The sequence below is a fragment of the Octodon degus genome, unplaced genomic scaffold, assembly GCF_000260255.1.
Source record: "Octodon degus isolate 3935 unplaced genomic scaffold, OctDeg1.0 scaffold00123, whole genome shotgun sequence".
NCBI lineage: Eukaryota > Metazoa > Chordata > Mammalia > Rodentia > Octodontidae > Octodon > Octodon degus.
In genome coordinates this window covers 5,530,546-5,549,309 of record NW_004524699.1, presented here as the reverse complement: position 1 = coordinate 5,549,309, position 18,764 = coordinate 5,530,546, and the positions used below count along the sequence as shown (strand labels likewise).

General features: G+C 57.2%; 1 protein-coding gene across 1 annotated transcript in view; it reads left to right on the top strand.

The window, feature by feature from the left end:
* The window catches only part of Ass1 (argininosuccinate synthase 1), a 39,284-nt gene extending 21,184 nt beyond the window's left edge, over nucleotides 1-18,100 (top strand). Inside the window, exons 10-15 of the mRNA XM_004640450.2 lie at nucleotides 617-701; nucleotides 1,169-1,233; nucleotides 8,701-8,832; nucleotides 13,057-13,213; nucleotides 16,745-16,810; nucleotides 17,815-18,100. Coding sequence (XP_004640507.1) covers nucleotides 617-701; nucleotides 1,169-1,233; nucleotides 8,701-8,832; nucleotides 13,057-13,213; nucleotides 16,745-16,810; nucleotides 17,815-17,860 — 551 coding nt within the window. The 3' untranslated portion in view covers nucleotides 17,861-18,100. The remainder of the gene's footprint in view (nucleotides 1-616; nucleotides 702-1,168; nucleotides 1,234-8,700; nucleotides 8,833-13,056; nucleotides 13,214-16,744; nucleotides 16,811-17,814) is intronic.
* The last annotated feature ends 664 nt before the right edge of the window (nucleotides 18,101-18,764 follow it).

Genomic DNA, 18,764 nt, shown 5'->3' with positions numbered 1-18,764 from the left:
ACCCCCTTCCACAAGGCCCAGCCTGGCCCTTCCCGAGCCACTGCCACCCTGGATGGACCCTGCTTCTCAGAACTCTCGGGTGCCCCCCTACCCGACGGGTAGGGGGTCACCCCACTCCATCAGATGGCTGCCGTGTGGGGCTGGGGTACCCGGGTCAGGGCTCCCGGGTCCGCCTGACAGATGTGGTAGGGGGCTGTGGCGTGTGCGCGTGCGCTGGGACCCTGCTGCACTCGGCCAGGCGGCCCTGGGGAACCGGTGGGACAGAAGGTGCTCCCCGCCTAAGACAATGGTGGAGCGTGAAATTCAATTAGTTCAGGGCCTGGTTCCAATTTCACAGCCCCTAAATGCAAAAGGGGTGAAGAGAATGGGAGGGTGGGGGGAGAGCGTTTTTATTGCACTTTCTCTTTCATTCTGGGGGTTTTCTCCCCCCTTCTCTCCCCCCAGCAGGCCTCAACCTGCGCAGGGCTTGGAAGGACTCATTTGGACTCTATATCTGTCACATGCGTTTAAGGCGTGGCGGCCAGAGAAGAGGGCGGGGTGGCGGGCGCAGGCTCCTCCAAGCTCCTTGGTGGAGCCCATGCCTGGAGGCCAATAACCCTCGTCCCTCCTGCCCTAGGGGTCCCTGTGAAGGTGACCAACGTGCAGGATGGCACCACCCACACAACCTCCCTGGAGCTCTTCCTGTACCTGAACGACGTAGCGTGAGTGTCTACCGCCCCCTGGCCTCCCACAGGCTGCTGTGTGCAGCCGGCAAGAACCACGGTGGCCACTGAAGGTCACGGCTAGGGACGAGCAAGCAGGCTGTGCCCTCCCCCCTAGCCGCAGAGCTTCCAGGGATGGGCCTGACAGGAGAGTACCCCTCGGCCCTATTTAGGCTCCTGGTCCTGCCTAGGTGATGACAACCCAGGGGTCTGCTACTTGCCAGGGGCTGAGGTTTCCCAGGATCATGGCTGGGCCAGGGACCAGGGCAAAATAAAAGATGAATATGGTGAGGCTGGGCCTTGACTTACCCACCTGTACAAGGGGTGCTTGGATAAGGTGACAGACCCGGATCTCTTGGATGGCACCTAAGCCCCTGCATGGGGCCAAGCCAGGCCCAGCCCTGCAAGTGGGATCTGACCCCAGGCTTCCACCAATGCCTCATCCAGGCGAACTGCTCTTCCCACAGGGGCAAGCATGGTGTAGGCCGCATCGATATCGTGGAGAACCGTTTCATCGGAATGAAGTCCCGAGGTGAGTGGACTCGGCACCCCAGAAGCCTGGGCCTCAGTGCCCCAAGCACTGCATCAAACAGTGTGGCCCCAGTGACATGGGAACCAGGCTCTGCTGCTGAGGTCTCTGGGTGTTGGGAGCGGCCACTGCAGAGAGACCCGGAGGTCAGGCTTTCTGTGTTCCGGGCAGGCAGGCTGCGCAGGGGGGATTTCATGGACATTAAGGCTGCCTCACTGGAGCCCAGCAAAGGGCATGACTCCTGCCAACGGTGGGCGCTGGAGCCCCTGAGCAGCAGGGGCATGGGCTGAGGGGTGGAAGCCTCGTCCTGGGGACAGCAGGCTGGAGTGACTGCCACTGAGGCTGGGGAGCTGAGCAGTGACCTATGCTTCCCTGGGTCACTCACCTGCCATTTCACTGCCACACCTTCCTGTCTGGGACTCAGTTTCCTCATCTCTGCAACAAGTCACGTGCCTGTGGCAGAGAAGCTGCCAGAATGTGACAAGGCATCTGTGGGGGCAATGAGGGGGAGAGGACGGGGTTGCAGCAATCTAATCTCCTTTGGAGGGGGCTCAGATCGCTCTGTCTCGGTCCCACTGTGAAAGATAACACAAGCCAAAAGCACCAGGTCACGCTGTCCTCAAGGCGCCTTGTCCTTCTGGGTGTCTTGTTGGAACCCTAAAATCCCAAGAGAGCTGATGGGCACAATTCAACCATTAGAAAGGGCCCTGAGGCCAGTGAGATAGCTCAGCAGACCAAGTGCCTGCCTCGGCAAGCGCAGGGACAGGGGTTCCATTCCCGGCACTGTATGTGGCACTGGCCCCACCCCCTTGCACAATGAGCCGGCCACCCAGACAAGGAGTGGTGTCACATGCCTGTAATCCCGGCACTGGGGAGGCTGAAAACAGGAGGATCACTATGAGTCTGAGCTATGCAGTGAGACCCTGTACCAAATACATTAAAAAAAAAGAAGAAGAAGAAGAAAAGAAAGGTTCCTGGTTATGGAGACAGATGTCCTGGGCCTCTTTGGCAGGTGTGTCCTGCTTTATTCAGGGACCTTGGGTGGGGCATCTCTGGGCCTCAGTTTCCCCCAGTGCGATATAGTGAGCCTGGGTGGGGGTTGGCGCAGTCTGGCTCTAACCTGTTAGATTTTATCTTAAAAGGGAGGAAGAAGCCACTTTCCCTCGTTCTGGCTTTCCCCCTCCCCTCCACTATTATCCAGGAGAAACAACCTAATTGAAACTCTCTTGAGAAGGCCGAGTGCAGAACAATGCTGCTAATTAGCTGTTGCCTTTTCTCCTGCCTTACTTTGTCTCTTACCTATTTAACATCTGATTAAATGCGGCTTTGTCTCCACCTGCCCTTGGGCGCTGGCACAATGGGCATCCTCCCAGGCAGAGCTGGGCAGGACCTTGGGGAGCGGGAGACCAGCACCTCATCATACAGAAGGGGAAACCAAGGCTGGGGGCGGGGGAGAGTGCTCACCCCAAGTCCCAGGCCCCTCCCTGGCAGGACCAGGGCTCATGGGAAATGGGAGGTCATCTAGGAGTGTAGGCTCTGAAGATGGGCAGGCAGACCCAGGTTCACACTCCCAGATGATGGCAGGAGCAGGTGCAATTGTGGTACTTGGTAGGCAGCAGGGGCTGCTGGGTGACCAGAAAGGCAACAAGGGCTTTCTGGGGGTGGCCACTGTGATTCAGCTGGTGTCCAGTACAATACTGCTCATCATTCCCTTCCCATGCCTGTGGCAGGCATTGCTAATCGAGTGCTGTTGGGTGCAGGGGCTGCTCAGTGCTGCTGGCAGGCACTGGGTGAGCTGATCAGGATTGCTACTTGTGGGATTATGCTGGGGTGATGCGGTGTGGCCTGGAGGCACTGAGAGAGGCAGTGGAGGTGGTGTTGAATGAGGACTGCTATTCTGGGAGGCCATCCTGGAGGAGTGAGGCTTCCAGCGGTTCAATGTGGAATGGGCATCTGGGGTTAGGAAAAGGCAGGAGGTGCCCTAGGTGTCCTGGAGGGGCCTGTGTCCTTGGAGACCCAGGGAGTGCCCAGGGAAGAGCTGGTGCTGAGGGTGCTGACTTTGGTGTCAAACCCGACTTCTCCGTCTGTGAACTGACCTAAGGCACTGTGGTTGGTGGTTGACTCTGCTCTGTAACCAGAACTGGGAGGAGGGCATGATCCTCTTGGAGGGCAGAGCCATGAGATCAGCAAGAGCTTGTCCCCCTGCCTTGTCCTTCTGCCAGCCCCACAGGAGGTCTCTGAGACACACACCGTGCTGTGCTCACTGCCGGGCTCTTGTGTGTGAACCTCTGGGGTCGTTGTGTCCCTCAAAACACGGAGTTTAATCCGAGAACTCCACAGCTCTGGGAAGGAAGTTGGGATTCTGACTCCTGAGAATTTGCTGCCTGGCCTCGGGCAGATGGCTCTCCCGCCCTGAGAGTCCAGCCTTCTAAGGAAGAACACACCCTGCCACCCCAAAGACCCAAAAGTTCAGCTTGCCTGTTTTCTTGCTTGGTAATTTTAGGGTGGATCCTGTTTTGATTTCTCCACCAGAAGTATTTCTCCGTAAGAAAGCAAGAATGTGTAAATGGACAAGGGTGGTGTGGACTCCCGTGACGGGGTGTTCATTATGTGTACAGTAACAGGAGAAGCTGTTAATCTGTTATGTTGAGGGTAGAGCAAGAGATGCTATTGTCCCTGCCTCGGTGTACCAGGGGAAAATGTCATTTGTATTGATTTTACAAACCTTGTAATTGGAATTCGTTAAGGGCTTGGTTTTCTCGGGGGAGGGGGCTGGGCAGTGCTGGCTGGCTGGGTCTGGGGTGGCCCGGTCAGCAGGCGCTGGGCCACAGCGCTGGTCAGGGACAGAGGGCGGAGGAGGCTGCAGCTGGAGGGCCCTTCGTGGTATTGTGGCTGTTCGCCTTGTCATTAGCACATTATCTTTTTAACTCTGGAGGGGGGCTAATTAAGTGGAGTAAATGAAATCAGTGGGGAGGAGGGAGAGGAAGGAGCCAGCCCGGCCGGCCTCCTCTGCTCTTGCCCGGTTTCACCTCTGCCTCTGCTGTGGCCTCGCTCCCCAGTCCTCCGAGGAGTTCACCCAGTCCTTCTCCCCCTTCTCTTAGCTGCCCACCTCTTACCCCTTTCCTCCCACCCCTCTCCCACCACCCCTCTGTCTCACCTCCTCCTTCCTGAACCCACTTGTCTAACCTGCCTGCCCACCTGGCCAGCTTCCCCTCTCCTGCCTTTCCCCTGCCCAGAGAGAACTTTCCAGAAGGAGAAAAGAGGGAGGGAGCCCCGTGAGCAGAGGCCTAGGGTGATCTGCCTCAGAGATTCACTCTGACATCTGGGAACAGGCCTGGCCCCACCGGGCACCAGGGGCACAGGATGCCTGGAGCATCCCCTGACTCACCTCCCATCGCCATAGCAACTACCTCCAGCCCTGGTGCCTAAGGGGAGAGACCTTGGGCTCTGGCCAGCCTCCCCTCATCCTTTCCAAGTCCCTTCCTCGGGTCCCCTGACCCCCACCCGCCCACCCTGACCCCCACCGGCTTGGCAGATCCTACTTAATTCTGCCGCATCTTTCCAGCCAGGCTAAGCTGGCAGCCCTGAGAGCAGATGAGAAGAATTGAAGCCGCGGCAGCTGTGCAGTCCCCACCTTGGTCCACTGTCCCCCACCCACTCACCCGCCCGCCCGCCCGGCTCCACGTCCTCCCGCCCCGGTTGGCAGTAATTACGGGGTGATTGAAGCTGCTCCGCGGAGCACGGCTGACACCTCTGTCTTTTCCTGTAAACACGGGGAGATGAAAATAGACACTTGGAGCCGCTGTGCGTGTCACTCGGAAGATGTCTGTTGTCTCTTCCCGGCAGTGCGGAGGTGCAGCTGTCACTGGTGCTTCCTTTTTGCGCGGTGGCTTGTATGCCAACTGTCAAAAGCCCCAAATCCACAGGCTTTAAGCATCAGGTTTCTGTCACCAATTTTTTTTAAAGTCATTTTTCCCCCCAGAAGAAATATACAGAAATCATCAGTACCCCCTGCCTCTGCGGAGAAGGGAAGCTTTAAAATGCACCCCTGCGCACCCCACACACAAGGCTGCAGCAATCTAAACACCCGCTTTCTGCTCTGTCACTATTAACTTTAACACCTCCCAAGAAAAGGAGCGGCAACGTTAATTGCATCCGTGTGTCTCACGGCTGCCGCGTTGCCCGAGCCTGTGACCCTTCTGCAGCTGCCTCAGAGGTGACGGGGCCAGGCAGTTTGAGGACCAGGTGGCTCTGCCCCTGCTACCAACCCCCTGGGGCCGTGGGTGCTCTGCGCCTCTCGTGGCACCGGCCTCTGTTTCCTGCAGGACATCTGTGATGGGCTAGTCACTGGGGAGCTCTGGGCAGGTCATAGCTCTGGACCCCTGTGTCCCCCTCGCTGGCCACTGGGAAGAGGCACCTAGGACCTGTCCCTATAGGGCTACCTGCACACAGTGCACGGGGACCACATATATAGGCGCTCATCTCACAGGGCTCGGAGGAAGCCCGAACCCCTGAGAAGCAGGCACGCATGACCTTGTTGCCAGATAGGTTGCTGGCTGGGGGCACGCTGAAGGTGCTGAAGTGAAGGTCACACAAGGTCAAGCTGGGCTCTGAAGGACATCCGGCTGTGGTCCCAGCCCAGTAACACCGCGGGTCTGCAGCTCTCGGTGGCCCTGCTGAAGAGGGAGCACAGATGGCTCCAGAGCCCCAGAATTGAAAATGCAGGGGCTGTGCCTTCGGCCAGCAGGAGGGTGGGCAGTCGCTACCGGGCTGTGCTGAGCTCCGCTGAGTTTGCGCCTCGGGGAAGTCACTGGGCATAGGAGGGCACCCTGTTTGCGCTGGCTGCACGGAGAGGGCCTGTCCTCAGCAACTAAGTTTCTGAGAGCCTGCAGGAACCTTTTCACGGTCCCTGCCACCTGCAGGCAAGTATTTCCAAACTTCTGCCCTTGTGTGCTTATTTATTTATTTACTTTGTGGTCATGGAGATTGTACCCAGGATCTTCACACTGAGCTTCATCGCCAGATTTTGTTTTAACTTGCAGTCTTCCGGCCTTGCCCTCCCAGAGTGCTGGGATCACAGGCCATGCGCCTGTCTTTCTGAACAGACTGTGGGACCAGTGGGCCTTGTTTAATGGCTGGAGTCCGTGGGAATATAGAACCAAAACAAAAAAAAAAAAAACAATATGAAACCCTCCTGTCCCCACAAGGGAGTGACCCTGACTTCTGTGCTGGGTCCCCAAGTCCCATATTCCAGGCTGGAGGAAACCGTGCTTCCTGCCTCTGCACTGGACCCCCTGCCCGTCCCTAGGGCAGACCTGGCTGGTACGAGCTATGTCTTCCCAGATGTTGCCTGGGAGCTGTGGTGCGACGCACAAGATGGGCTCCTTCGTGGCAACAGTGATTGTCTCCATAACTGGTGTCTGGGGACACATGTGGCTGATACTTTAGACCTGAGTGTTTCTCTTATATGCTGCTAAGCATGGGATTGCTTACCAAAGGCCCTTAGAGTGAACTGGGCCCAAGACAGGGCTGAGGGGCTGGTCTTGTGCCCCTGTGGTTGGCCAGGTGACCTTGAGAAGGTCACGACCCTTCTGGGGCCTCGGCCTTCACCTGTAGAATTGGTGCATTGGGTCTTTCAGCAACCTAAAGACCCTCTGGGGGCGCAGGGTTTGCAGGGAGGCCTCGACCCTCCCAGACAGCCGGCCGTTGCTCCACTGTGCCTGGCTTCTGCCCAAGGGCACTTGCTCATTCGTTTTGCAGCTAAGCTAGGAATACAGGGCCCAAGATCAGTAAGGGCTTTTCATTTCTGAGATACCCAGACTTAAAGATCAAAACCCAGCAGGGTCCTCAGAGCAAGGGACGTCTAGTCAGTGGCAAGAAACGCTCAGGCTGCCTTCCCTGTGTCCCCTGGGGTTCCGGAGTTGAGAACTTTCTCCCTCGTGATTTGGTCTGGCTTTATAGCACACTCTGTGAACTGTGACAAAGTACGCAGGACAAGGGATGGACCGTTGTCAGGACTGATGTGCGCACAGCTTGGGGGCATCGCGTTCACCCTGTGACTGTACAGCTGTTGCCCCCACCCATCCACAGAACGTTTGCTCTTGTAAAACGGAACTGTGTCCCTTTGGCCCTGGCTGGCAGCCCCGACCTGCCTTCCGTCTCTATGAATTTGCCTCCTTGAGAACCTGGCTCCTGCCCTCTGGTGGCTGGCTTTCGTCACTGGGCCGTGGCTCCCTGGGTTCCCTGCGTGGAGCAGTGTCCCGAGGTGCTCCCGGACCGCAGTTTGTGAATCTGTTACTTTGGCTGTGGCTTGGGCTGCTTTCTCTTTCGGCTCCTGTGAATCCACGCTGCTGTATGCGGCTGGGGACGTGTGTCCTGGGGCTTTATTTTATTTTAAAGCCACCGGCCTGGAACGATAAATGTGGTCATTTCAGACTACTAAAAACTTGCCTCTCGAATGCCATCATGTTACATGGTGGGAAGAAGGATGCTTCTAGGGGGTATTTGTGAGGACTTGGCAACTCTGCCCCCCTCTCCCCGGAGCAGAGGACGCAGGACGTGTCTGCCCGCTGCAGAGGCCACGCTGCAGGGCCAAGAACCAGGCCAGGCCAGTGTGCACACCCTTGGCCCTCGGTGTGTCTGCGAAGCGTGGCACTGCAAAAAGAGCGCTCCTCTAGGACCCAGCTCAGCCCAGGTCTCCGGAGCGCCTGCCTGGTCTGAGCAGGTCATTTGGTAAATGGAGAACAGGGTGCAGTGGTGGAGAGGGCCTGAACAAATCCCTGTCCCCCTGGCCTCCTGGGTTTAGACCTCTGTGGCCAGGTGAGCCACAGGGAAGCGGATGACCCTGCCTGGGAGCCCAGGGCCTGTGGCAGCTCCCACCTCCCCCTTGCAAGCCCTCTCATGGTCTCAGTTTTCCCATCTGTACAGTGGGGCCAGTCCAGATGCTCCTCGAGCCCAGCACTACCTCCAGTCTCTGGAGAGGTGTGGGTGCCAGGGACCCGCTGGCTGGAGGTAGCCTTGTGTGCACATGTGTACACACATGTGCATGCCCATGTGCGCGTGCAGTGCCCCCTCCCTGACTCCCTGTGGAAGTGAGGAAGGGATATTTGGGGCCCTGGGCTCTGCCGTGGTTGGTTTAATTACAGGTTTTCAGCCGCGGGCCAGTGGGCAGGCATCAGGAAGGAGGGGGGCGCCACTCGGAAACCCTGTCATTTTCCAGCGTCTCAGGGCCTCTTCAAAGGGGGGCATCTAGACATTTTCTCCGCAAGCCGCAGAGTGGACTGTCGTGGCCCCAGCGTGAGCGTAATGACAGCCGCATTTTGCAGCCAGCTGGGAGTGAGCGGGTCTGGCCGGCTTGTCTCCTGTCAGATGAGTCATTATTATTTTTTTTTTTTTTCATTTGCTGACAGTTTGGGTTTCACGCGTTTCTCTCTTTTTTCTCCTTTTCCCCCTGCCTGGAAAAATGGCTAGGTATCTACGAGACCCCAGCGGGGACCATCCTCTACCACGCTCATTTAGACATCGAGGCCTTCACCATGGATCGAGAAGTGCGCAAAATCAAGCAGGGCCTGGGCCTGAAATTCGCAGAGCTGGTCTACACTGGTGGGTGCCCTGTCCCCCTCCCAGCCCATGCCACCCTTCCCCTCTCCTGCCGTCCTGCCCTGATGCACCTACCTCTGCTCAGGGAGGGCTCAGGGTGGGCAGAGGGGGGGTGGGGAGCCAGGACCCCTGCTAAGGGTGCAGAGGGAGCCCCCTCTTTGGGCTGCTCCTGACAGCAAGGCCCAGGGCATTGCACGGTGTCCCTAGGGCAGCCAGCCCCACATCCTGCCTGTGGCAGGTGCTAGGCACCGCCATATGGGGCACGTGACCTCCTGGGGGTCCTCACGAGTCTCCCTGGAAGTCTGTAGCTCCTCACTGCAGATAAGGAAACTGAGGCGGCGGGGGGTCGTTGTTCAAACTGACAGAACCAGAAGTGGCCTCACAGAGTTTGAGTCTGAGTTCAAGTGGGATTGTCCCCTGCGGAACCAGAGCTGCTCTGAAGCTCGAGGGACAACTTCCTGACCAGCACTCCACTGCAGCTGCAGGCCTGCAAGAGTCAGTTTTGACTGTGAAGCCCTGGGGTTGCCACAGGCCTGAGTCCTGCAGAGCTGGGCAGACGCGAGTGGGAAGCTTTGTGTCTCGCTGTGTGGAGCCCCCAACCATCCTCACAAGCAGACAGCTTCTTGCTTTGCCCTGGGCTGGATCCAGCCTGTCACCTGGTTTTATTTAGCCATGAGCTAAGAATAGTTTTTACATTTTCTAATAATTGTAAGGAGAAAAAAGAGAACTATTTTATGACATGTGAAAATAATATGAAATTCAAATTTCAGTGCCCAGCCGGGTGTAGCGGCGTGTGCCTGTCATCCCAGCACTGTGGGAGGCTGAGTCAGGAGGATCACAAGTTCAGCTCGGCCTGAGCAACTTAGCAAGACCCCTGTCTCAAAATAAAAAATGAAAAGAGATGGAGCTAGGGATGTAGCTCAGTGTAAAAGCTCTAGGTTCAATCCCTAGGGCTATAAAACCTTTTTTTTTCAGTGTCTAGAAATACTTGTAGTTAGACACAACTGCATGGTCACATCATGTGACCTACAGCTGCTATAAAGCCGTAGTGACCAGCCGAGCCTTAGCCTACCATCCACAGGCTATTTCTGGGAAATGTCGCCCTGGCCCCAGCCTGTCACGTTCGCATGTCCCTGGTGTAGGGGATCACACCAAGCTGTCCCCTTCAGCTGTTGGGACAGGGTCTAGGTGAGGTGAGGAGCCCCTCCTCCTCTCCCCTTACCCCCCTCCTGCACCGAGACCGGCCTTGCCTGCCCTGGCCTCCTAGCAAGGGTGGTAGGGACCGGCTGAGCTCATTCCCAGAGCCAGCCCCCATCCTCACCAGGTACCGACAGGTGTCTAAATGCCATTGTTTCCTGCAGGTTTTCGAGCTCAGCAGGATTTCAACAGTGAAAGGTGGATTTGGGCTATAAAAGTAGGAGTGTCATTAAGACATGACGGGGTGCAGTGAGGGGCAGCACCTGGCCCGGCCACGTGTGCATGCCATGCGTGCAGGCTGGGCAAGAGGCAAGCACGGGGTCTCCTCAGAGGCAGGGAACTGAGGCCAGGACAGGGGCGCCACGGCCACCACCTCCCTGCTCGCTTGCTGCTAGGCCCCAAGCTGGCACCAGGGAGTTTTATTAATTTTGGGGGTGTTTGTGGTTTTTGAGACCTGGGTCTTGCTGTGTCCAGGCTGGCCTCAAGCTCGCATCGCTCCTCCTGCCTCGGTCTCCCGTGAGTGCTAGGATGACGGTGCCTGCTGCCATGCCCAGCCTGCTGGGTGTTACCTAATCTCAGCTGCACAGAGGCAGGGAAACCAAGGCCAGGACAGGCAGAGATGCCAGTCCCAGGCTCTGAGGCAGATGAGCTGCAGCAGCTTTGGGCCCGGAGCAGGTGGCCTCAGAGACCCGTTCTTGGTTACTCCAGTAGGTCCCAGGGGAGCCACCACCAAGGGGCAGCTCCGGTAGGACCAGGGAGCCCTGGATGTCCAGGGCAGGCACGGTGCCTTTGCCCCACACTGCCTGCGTCTGTTCCTCGTTGTCAGCTGGTGGCGGCGAGCCCTCTAAATCCCAAAATGAGGTACAGCTATTAGGAGATTTAAAGGAAACAAAACCTCCAAGTGGTGGCGTGGGGGGAGGCGGCGGGGGAGCGGGGCTGGTCCAGGTCAGCCTGCTAATATTAGCTGTATCCCAGCCTGCAGGGTCAGGCCCAGCCTCTGGCAGCAGCCCGCCCCCACCCCCAGCCCGAGGGGCTGTTGGCTGCAGCTCCCACACAGGACACAAGCTGCTCGGGACCCACCCAGGTTAGGTGCAGCAGGGAGGAACGCACGCGGAGCTCAAGCCCCATGACTCAGAGCCAGCGTGGCCACTGGTGTGGGGGCGGCTAGAGGGGAGGGATCTGGCTTCTGCCTGCCTCAGGCAGGTGCATTTCCTCCCAGGGCCCCTGCTGTAAATCAAAGGACACTATGCCCAGAGCATGGCAAGATCTTTACCCAACCCCGCCCTGTCCCATCTGGCTCCTGGGGTAGAGACCCCACCATTCTGCCTAGGCCACAGCCTCCAGACACAGATGGGGAGACTAAGGCATGAAGAAGCCCTCCCACCTGCCCCAGCCCCGGCCCTCTACTAGATGTCCTGGTTCTGTGTGGGCACTGCCTCTCTGACTGTGCCCCTGGGCTTGTCCAGATTTCCCTCCCTAGTTCTCTGGTCCAGCTGGATACGGTTCAGGGAGACCCTATGCCTCCAGGAGAAATGGCTTCTGGCAGGTTCCCACTGTCAAGATCCTGGAGGGACATCTCATATAGGGGGATAGCACTTCCCTTCCCTCTTGCCTTAGTTTTTCTTGCAGTAAAATGGGTATAATATACGTGTTGCATAGAGAACTATCCTGAGTTCCTGTGCATAGTATCTTTGGTGCAGCCAGATGGAATAGGAGAGGGGAGCTCCCCAAGGCTCAGGCCTGGCCCTACCCGCAGTGCATTCACAGGCCTGAAGCCTGCAGCCCCCAGCCCAGGCTAAGTCCCCTGGGAAAAGGAACTTGAGCTCGAGACCCCTGTGGGGTGGGGACAGGAGATAAAGGTTTGGCCAGCTGTTGCCCTGCAGATCTCTGGCCTGCGTATCTCTCGCTCCATCTCCACCTGCCTTCTAGCCTGGGAATGTGATGGGGTAATTGCCCCAGCTGAGAAAGCCCAGTGCAGACCCCTGGGGGTGGGGGTGGAGGTGGGGGCTGTGCCCAGCAGGCACCCTGTTTGCCTTTGGAAAGGCCCTGGGCTCAGTTCAGAGTTTTCCATCCAGCCTGGACTCCGCCATGGTCTTGTTGTGCGGCTTTAGACAGGCTCTGTCCTGGTCTGGGCCTCTGTCCCCTGGTCTGTAACAAGATCTGGCAGAGGCAGCTTGGTCCAACTGCAAAGCAGAACACTCAGCACTCTGTGCCCAAGCTGGGTCCCTGGGGATCAGTTAGTAACCTGTCCCTGTGTACAAATGTGGAAACTGAGTCACAGGTCAGCTTAGGGCCTGGACGGGGTGGGTGAGTGTGGACCCAGCCTCCTCCGTCCCCACCCCCCACTCCCAGGCCTCCAACAATAGCCCCAAACCCAGGGCCAGCAGCTCTTATCAGGGCCGCAGATCTCCGCCATCTGGCCTGCAGCTGCCCAGGTGGGCTCACCTTCCCAGCTCCGTTTCAGGGAAACCCTACGCCTGCCAGTGCCGGCCCTCCCCCACCTGGCCAGGGCCACCTGGCCGCCCTCTGCAGGGCAGAGGAGACAACGGCAATCAAGCTCAGGGAAGCAGGGACTGAGCAGTGACCTCTGACCTCCCTGACCTCAGGCCCTCCACCTGTGCATGTGAAAATGATGCAAGTTCACAGGCTGGAGGCAGTTGGGGGGGCGGGGGGCTGAGACTCCTACTCCTTGCAGCCTCTAGGTCTGACACTTGCCCAGTGCAGATCTCCCTATGCAGTAGTACTGTGGCATCTCCACGGATGGGAAAACTGAGGCATGGGATGGGAAGCATATGCACACTGATGGTCTGTCTGACCCCAAGCCACCTGTCCTAGGTATTACACAGGGTACCAGGGCATGTCCTCTACTCAGTCACTTATAAGTGCATGATGTCCCACGGCTCCAAGTGAACAACAGACCCAGGCCTGCACCCTGGCCATCACAGCATTAGGCTCGGGGTGCCCCTCTTGTACCCCATCTCCCTAGACACTGATAGCCTCCCCAGCACTGTAACCATTTCTTCCCTGCAGGTTTCTGGCACAGTCCTGAGTGTGAATTTGTCCGCCACTGCATAGCCAAGTCCCAGGAGCGGGTGGAAGGGAAGGTACAACTGTCGGTCTTCAAGGGCCAGGTGTACATCCTCGGCCGGGAGTCCCCCTTGTCCCTCTACAACGAGGAGTTGGTAAGGTAGGTGCCCAGAGCTTCCTGTCCAGTGTCGTGTCAAATTGGCTTCCTCAGCAACCCAAGCTGAGCAGGTGTCAGGCACTGTGCCCAGCATACGGAGACAAGAACTACATAGTGTCCTCTTGGGGCTTAGGCCACCTGGAGAGAAAGGCGTTGCTCAAAAGCTCATGGTGCTGGGCTGTGAGGAAGGAGCGGCTACTCGGGCTGGGTATAATACTTGGGTTGCAGGGTGTTTGGTTGCTTTTGAAGCTGTGCAGCTGATAACCTGGGGTGGGAAGAGCGTTTCCAGGGAGATAGCACATGTGCAGAGGTTCTGAGCCTGGGAAGAGCCTGGAACATGCCAGAAGCTACAGGAACCAGAGGGGGGAGACGGGCCACATGAGGGGCTGAGGCCAGGATATAAGGGAAAGGACAAGATCAGATGTTCTTAGAGGATCCTTCTCTATGCTCCGGAGAACAGTCAAGTGGGGTGGGAGCTGATGGGTTGGACCAGTTTGGTGGCTCTCGGATCTTTAGGAGATGACATGGACCATGCTTGGGTGTGGAAGGGCAAAGGTGGTTGTGGTCCAAGGTCACCCTGGTCGGCAGTGTTTGCCAGGAGGGGAAGGGGGTGAGTAGTTGTGTGCGTGTTGGGGACAACCAAGTCAAGGGAGCATTCTCGAGGAAGCATCATGCATTTGGGTTTGGATATCTTTTCTTGAGATTCTGGGGATTGAACCCAGGGCCTCTGCACTGAGCTACATCCTTAGCCATCTTGTATTTTAAGGCAGGGTCTTCTGAAGTTGTCCAGGCCGGACTTGGACTGGTGACCCTCTTGCCTCAGCCTCCCAGAGAGCTGGGACTACGCGTGTGTGCTGTCATGCCTGGCTGGATGTGGATGTCTTGGCTGTGGGTCTCCTTTGAAGTAGCTTGGGAGAACGATCTAGCCAGAAGCTGGACATGTGGGCTGATGACATTAGAGGGGCACAGGAAGGGCAATGTTTGCTGAGGCCACGGGCCAAGAGGAGCTGCTTGGTGCAGGAGGAGGGTGAGCCCAGAAGCCAGCATATTGGGGGCGCTCTCGAAAGTCCTGGCAGAGAGGCTGCAAAGGACCTAGGGGACCAGGTCTGGAGAAGGCTGGCCACTGTCCACACGGTGTGCAGCATAAGCGAAGTGGCCTTCACCAAAGGGCAGGTGTCTCCTTTGGTGGCCACCTGGCTGCCCCACCCCTAGTGGCCCCTCTGACACGGGCCCCAGGCGCAGCCCCAGCCTTGTTCGGGCTGAGGCCGGCTCTCCCCTTCTGGGGGCCAGTTAGGAATTAGAGTACGAGTTTTGTTTGGCAGTCAATATTATTTTTTTCTTTCCTTCTCTTTCCCTTGTTGAGTTTCTCCCCCTTCAATCTCTCTAAACACTTTATAAGCCATAAATATAACCGAATCAGTTTAGATCAGTCGGGGTAAATGTCAAATTATCTTCTCTCTTTCTCTCTCTGGCTCTTTCTTCCCTCCCCCTCCCAATCAGCAGCCTCTAATAATCCGTCCAACCCTTCATTAAGCCTTACAGTCGCACTCAGGGAGATTAAATGAATAAAGTAAAAAGGGAAAGGGGGAAAAAAGAGAGAAAAGCAGAAGCATTTATTCTCACTGTGTCTCCGACCATTTCCCTTTTCTTTTTGATTTCTACATCGCTGACTTGAAAGCCCTTGAGTGACAGCGTCACAGGGACCAGCGAGGAAGCCGCAAGAGGTAGCAGAGCTGGAAATGCCGCGGCACAGTAGGTAGAAAGTAACGTAATTATAGAGCAGGTCAGAGCCACTCGAATGAGCAAAAATAAAAGCACAGAGGTTTTCTGTAGACCGTCAGGGGAGGTAAAAAAAAAAAAATCATTGTAAACTCTTTCTCCACTTCCCCTCCCCACCCCAAACCACAATTTTAAAGAGGTTTTTCATTCTCGAGAAGCACCCCTTGGAACTGTCTGCAGCCTGGTGGGACAAGTCTGTCCCCTGGGGGACCCTTCTGCAGGGCCTGAAAGGGCCCTGTCTTGGGAACTGGGATGGGAGGGTTCGTTCCAGCTGGGGAGAGAAGGTGAAACAGCAAGTGGACGTTTAGGACAGGGAGAGGGCAGGATTCAGCCACCTGCTTCCTCCAGGGGCTGAGCAGAGGGGGCTTTTGGGTGGGCAGAGGGATCTGACAGGGTGGGGCTAGGTTTCCAGAGCCTGGAGGACAGTTTATGCCTGGGGTGAGGGTCACATTGAGATTGTGTGGTAAAGGGACTGAGGAGGTTGGTAGCTGGAAGTCTGGCACCTTCTGTCCTATAAGGTCTAGCTGGCTCCTGGTGGCCTCTGCACCCGAGCCCTAGAGGGAACCTTGGTGATGGAGGCAGGGAAAGAGAGGGGTCAAGGAGGGGACAGACAGGGTGACTTCTAGAGAGTCCCATGTCCATGCACCAGCTCCAAGATCAGGGCCAGGGCGCGAGGGCTGGGGCAGAGCCCAAATGCTGGACAAGTCACCAGGCCAGGCAGAGGCAGAGAGCCCATTTATTCTTGCAGCAAGTCCGCAGTCCTGCAGGAACCAGTCAGAGAGAGGCACAGCCTGAGTCCCACGGGAAGGTGGACTCTTCCCTAACCTCTCCTCCTCCCCAACCTCACTGCTGGAGGGGTTCTCCAGGGACAAGCCATCTGCTCCAGATGCAGAACCTTGAGACTGCTTTGTCCTGAGCCTGGAGATCTGCAGACGTGGGAATGATTCACAGCAAGACGTAGGGAGGCTCGGGGTAGGGGCCTCGGAGACAGCAGTGCCCCGAGCGCTTTCATTAACAAAGGTGATGGGTGTCGTGGCTTATGCGCCTTTCTTATTCTTGCTTCCTCTGCCTGGCCAATCAGGAGTGCTTCCTAAATGCCTAAAGGAATGAATGCACGAGGTAGCTACACGATTCCACAGCGCCGGGCATGGCTGCCATCCCTGGGAGAAGGCACACTGCCCTGGCTCTGCGGCACTGAGGCCGAGCTGGCTGGCTTGCAACCCGAGTCTCCAGACCGACAGAGAGCTGTCACTAGGAGGCCAGGGAGGGCACCTGAGAGATAAGGGCGAGAGCCCAAGGCCCTGGGGGCTGCGGGACGGAAGTGTAGAGCGTCCCCTTGGTTAGACAGGCAGGGAGCGGTCACTCAGTGGAATGGTCATGCTGGCCATGTGGCAACGTAAGAGATGCTATCACCTTATTCCAGTCTGTGCCCCTTCCAGCCGCCAGATATCACCAGCTGTTCCCAGACCTTCCCTCTGAGCCCATCACGGCCCTGAGGACAGCGCTGGCCCAGGGTGTAGCCTCAGCTTCCGGCAGGCATGCTGCAGCCTGCAGGAGGATTTCATGCTAGCAAGCCAAGGCTGCTGGGTACACCCGAGTCCCTTAGAGCAGAGTTTGCACAATGAGGCAGGGATGAAATGAAAATCACAGTGCAGCAGGGGCTTGGAGCACATGGGGGCCACTCTGTGGGGGCGCCGTCCCAGCCCGGGGCTCTGTCCCTCCTGGCTGAGCCAAGCTTCTGCTTTCTTCCTGCAGCATGAATGTGCAGGGTGATTACGAGCCCATCGATGCCACAGGTTTCATCAACATCAACTCCCTCAGGTGAGCTGCTCTGGTCCCCACGTGCCCCCTGGCGCTGCCCTGTGCCTGACACTCACACCGGGGCATGTTAGACAAAAGATGGCATGGATGTCCACGGCTCAAGTGACACATGTTGTCCAAAGACACAGACTTCAGAGGAGCCCCCACTCTGTGGGAGGATCTCAGGTCCATTCCAGAGCGTAGGAGCCAGGAGGGCTGGTGTTCTTCGCACCTGCCTCCCAGGTGCAGCGAAGGGGCCTCGGGAGGAGCGCAGGAACCCAGCACGTGTCCTGGGAGCTGGCTCATGGGAGGAGCTTCGTGGCCCACAGCAGGTGCGCTCAGGGCTCAGGGCAGGCTGGCATGCTCAAGGGCAGGCAAGGTTACTGGGAGCTGCGGGGCTAAACCACCCCAGGCACGTTCTCAGGTTGCCTCGTCCATTCTTGCCCAAATATGCAACTCCTGGAAATGCATCCGGAGATAGCGCCTCACCTGTCCCAGGTCACACAGCTAGGAAGCCCAGGTGGCGTGGCAGAGGCCTGCAGTCCTGCTTGGGGTCCCTCTGCACTCCCCATCCTGGCCCAGGCTGCATACCCTGGGCTGCAGATCCTCTCCCAGCGTGTGTCTTGTTCCCAGAGCCACCTCCGACCCTGGGCTCCCCCCTGTGCAGTCACCTACCGCCCTGCCTCTCCCCTCTGTTTGTGTTTTATGATTCTATAAACCCTTTAAAATGGCCCCGAGCACACCAGGATTTCATAATGGCCTCTTCATGGCTCCCACTGCCAGTGCAGCGCTTTGTCTTCAACAATGACAAACAGTGTTTTTCCCCTAAGATAAATTAATTGCATTATCCTGATTGGAGGGCAGGAGGGGCTAGGATGGGAGAGGGGCTGGAAGAAAGGGACAACTTCACATGCATCTTAACAGACAGCTGCCCCTGCCACCCCAGTCCTGCCTGAATTCATTGAGCGGAGAGCGTGTTGTTATTGTTAATTTACATTTTTCTTTGTTTTGAATCTGGTTTCCAGGCTGAAGGAGTATCATCGGCTCCAGAGCAAGGTCACCACCAAATAGACCGCCTGACAAAGGGGCGCCTCAGCTTCCTTGTGCTGCGGATCTCCCCAGAACAGGCGCTAATTGTTGGGATCTTTTGTAGTTGCGCCTCGTTCTCCCCACCTCTGGCAGTGCAGTGGGGCTGCGGCCGGCTTTGTTCCATCCCCCTGGCCTGCAGAAGTGGTTATTGGAGGGTGGGGGCAGCCACGGTGGGGAGCTCTAAAATGACAATTAAAAAAGGTACACTAGCCTTTTGTTTCTGGATTTCTCTGGAGGAAGGGGTGTGTGTGTGTGTGTTCATTTGTGTTTCTCTTAGCCCAACCTTTGTGCTTTCTGATTAAAGTGGCTACCGAAGGCCACCATGTGCCAAAGAACCCATTCCTCTGGGAGAATCTGCTCCCTCTCTGCCAGCAAGAAATGCAGAATCCACAAGTGCCCACCTTGGGATTCTGTCTCCAACAGTGGCTATGTGACGTGTGCCAGAAAAGCCAAAGGGAAGTTGGGTGACGTGTTGGGAGAATGCCTGTGGCCATTTCCCTGGGGACTGCCCTTACCCACAGGCCATCGAGGACTCCTGGACACGGTGCCCAGGACCAACCCTATCACACTTTAAGTGTCACAGCCAAGTGGCCTAAGGGTGGCTTAAAATTGCCTGCGTTGTGGGGTACACAGAACCTCCAGTAAGGGCAAAGAGGAGAAGAGTAGGCACAGAATCAAGCATGTGCCGTGTGATGCCCAGCAGACTTGATTTCTACATGAGTAGTCAACAGGCCAGGGCCTGGAGCAGCCATGTTTATACTGTGGCCCTTCCTGCCCACTCCGTCAGATCTGATTGGGTCGTGGATGGACACGTGATCTGAGTTGGGCCAATGACAGCCTCACTCCCGAGCACTAGGCCTCATCACCTGGCGGAAGTGAAGACAAG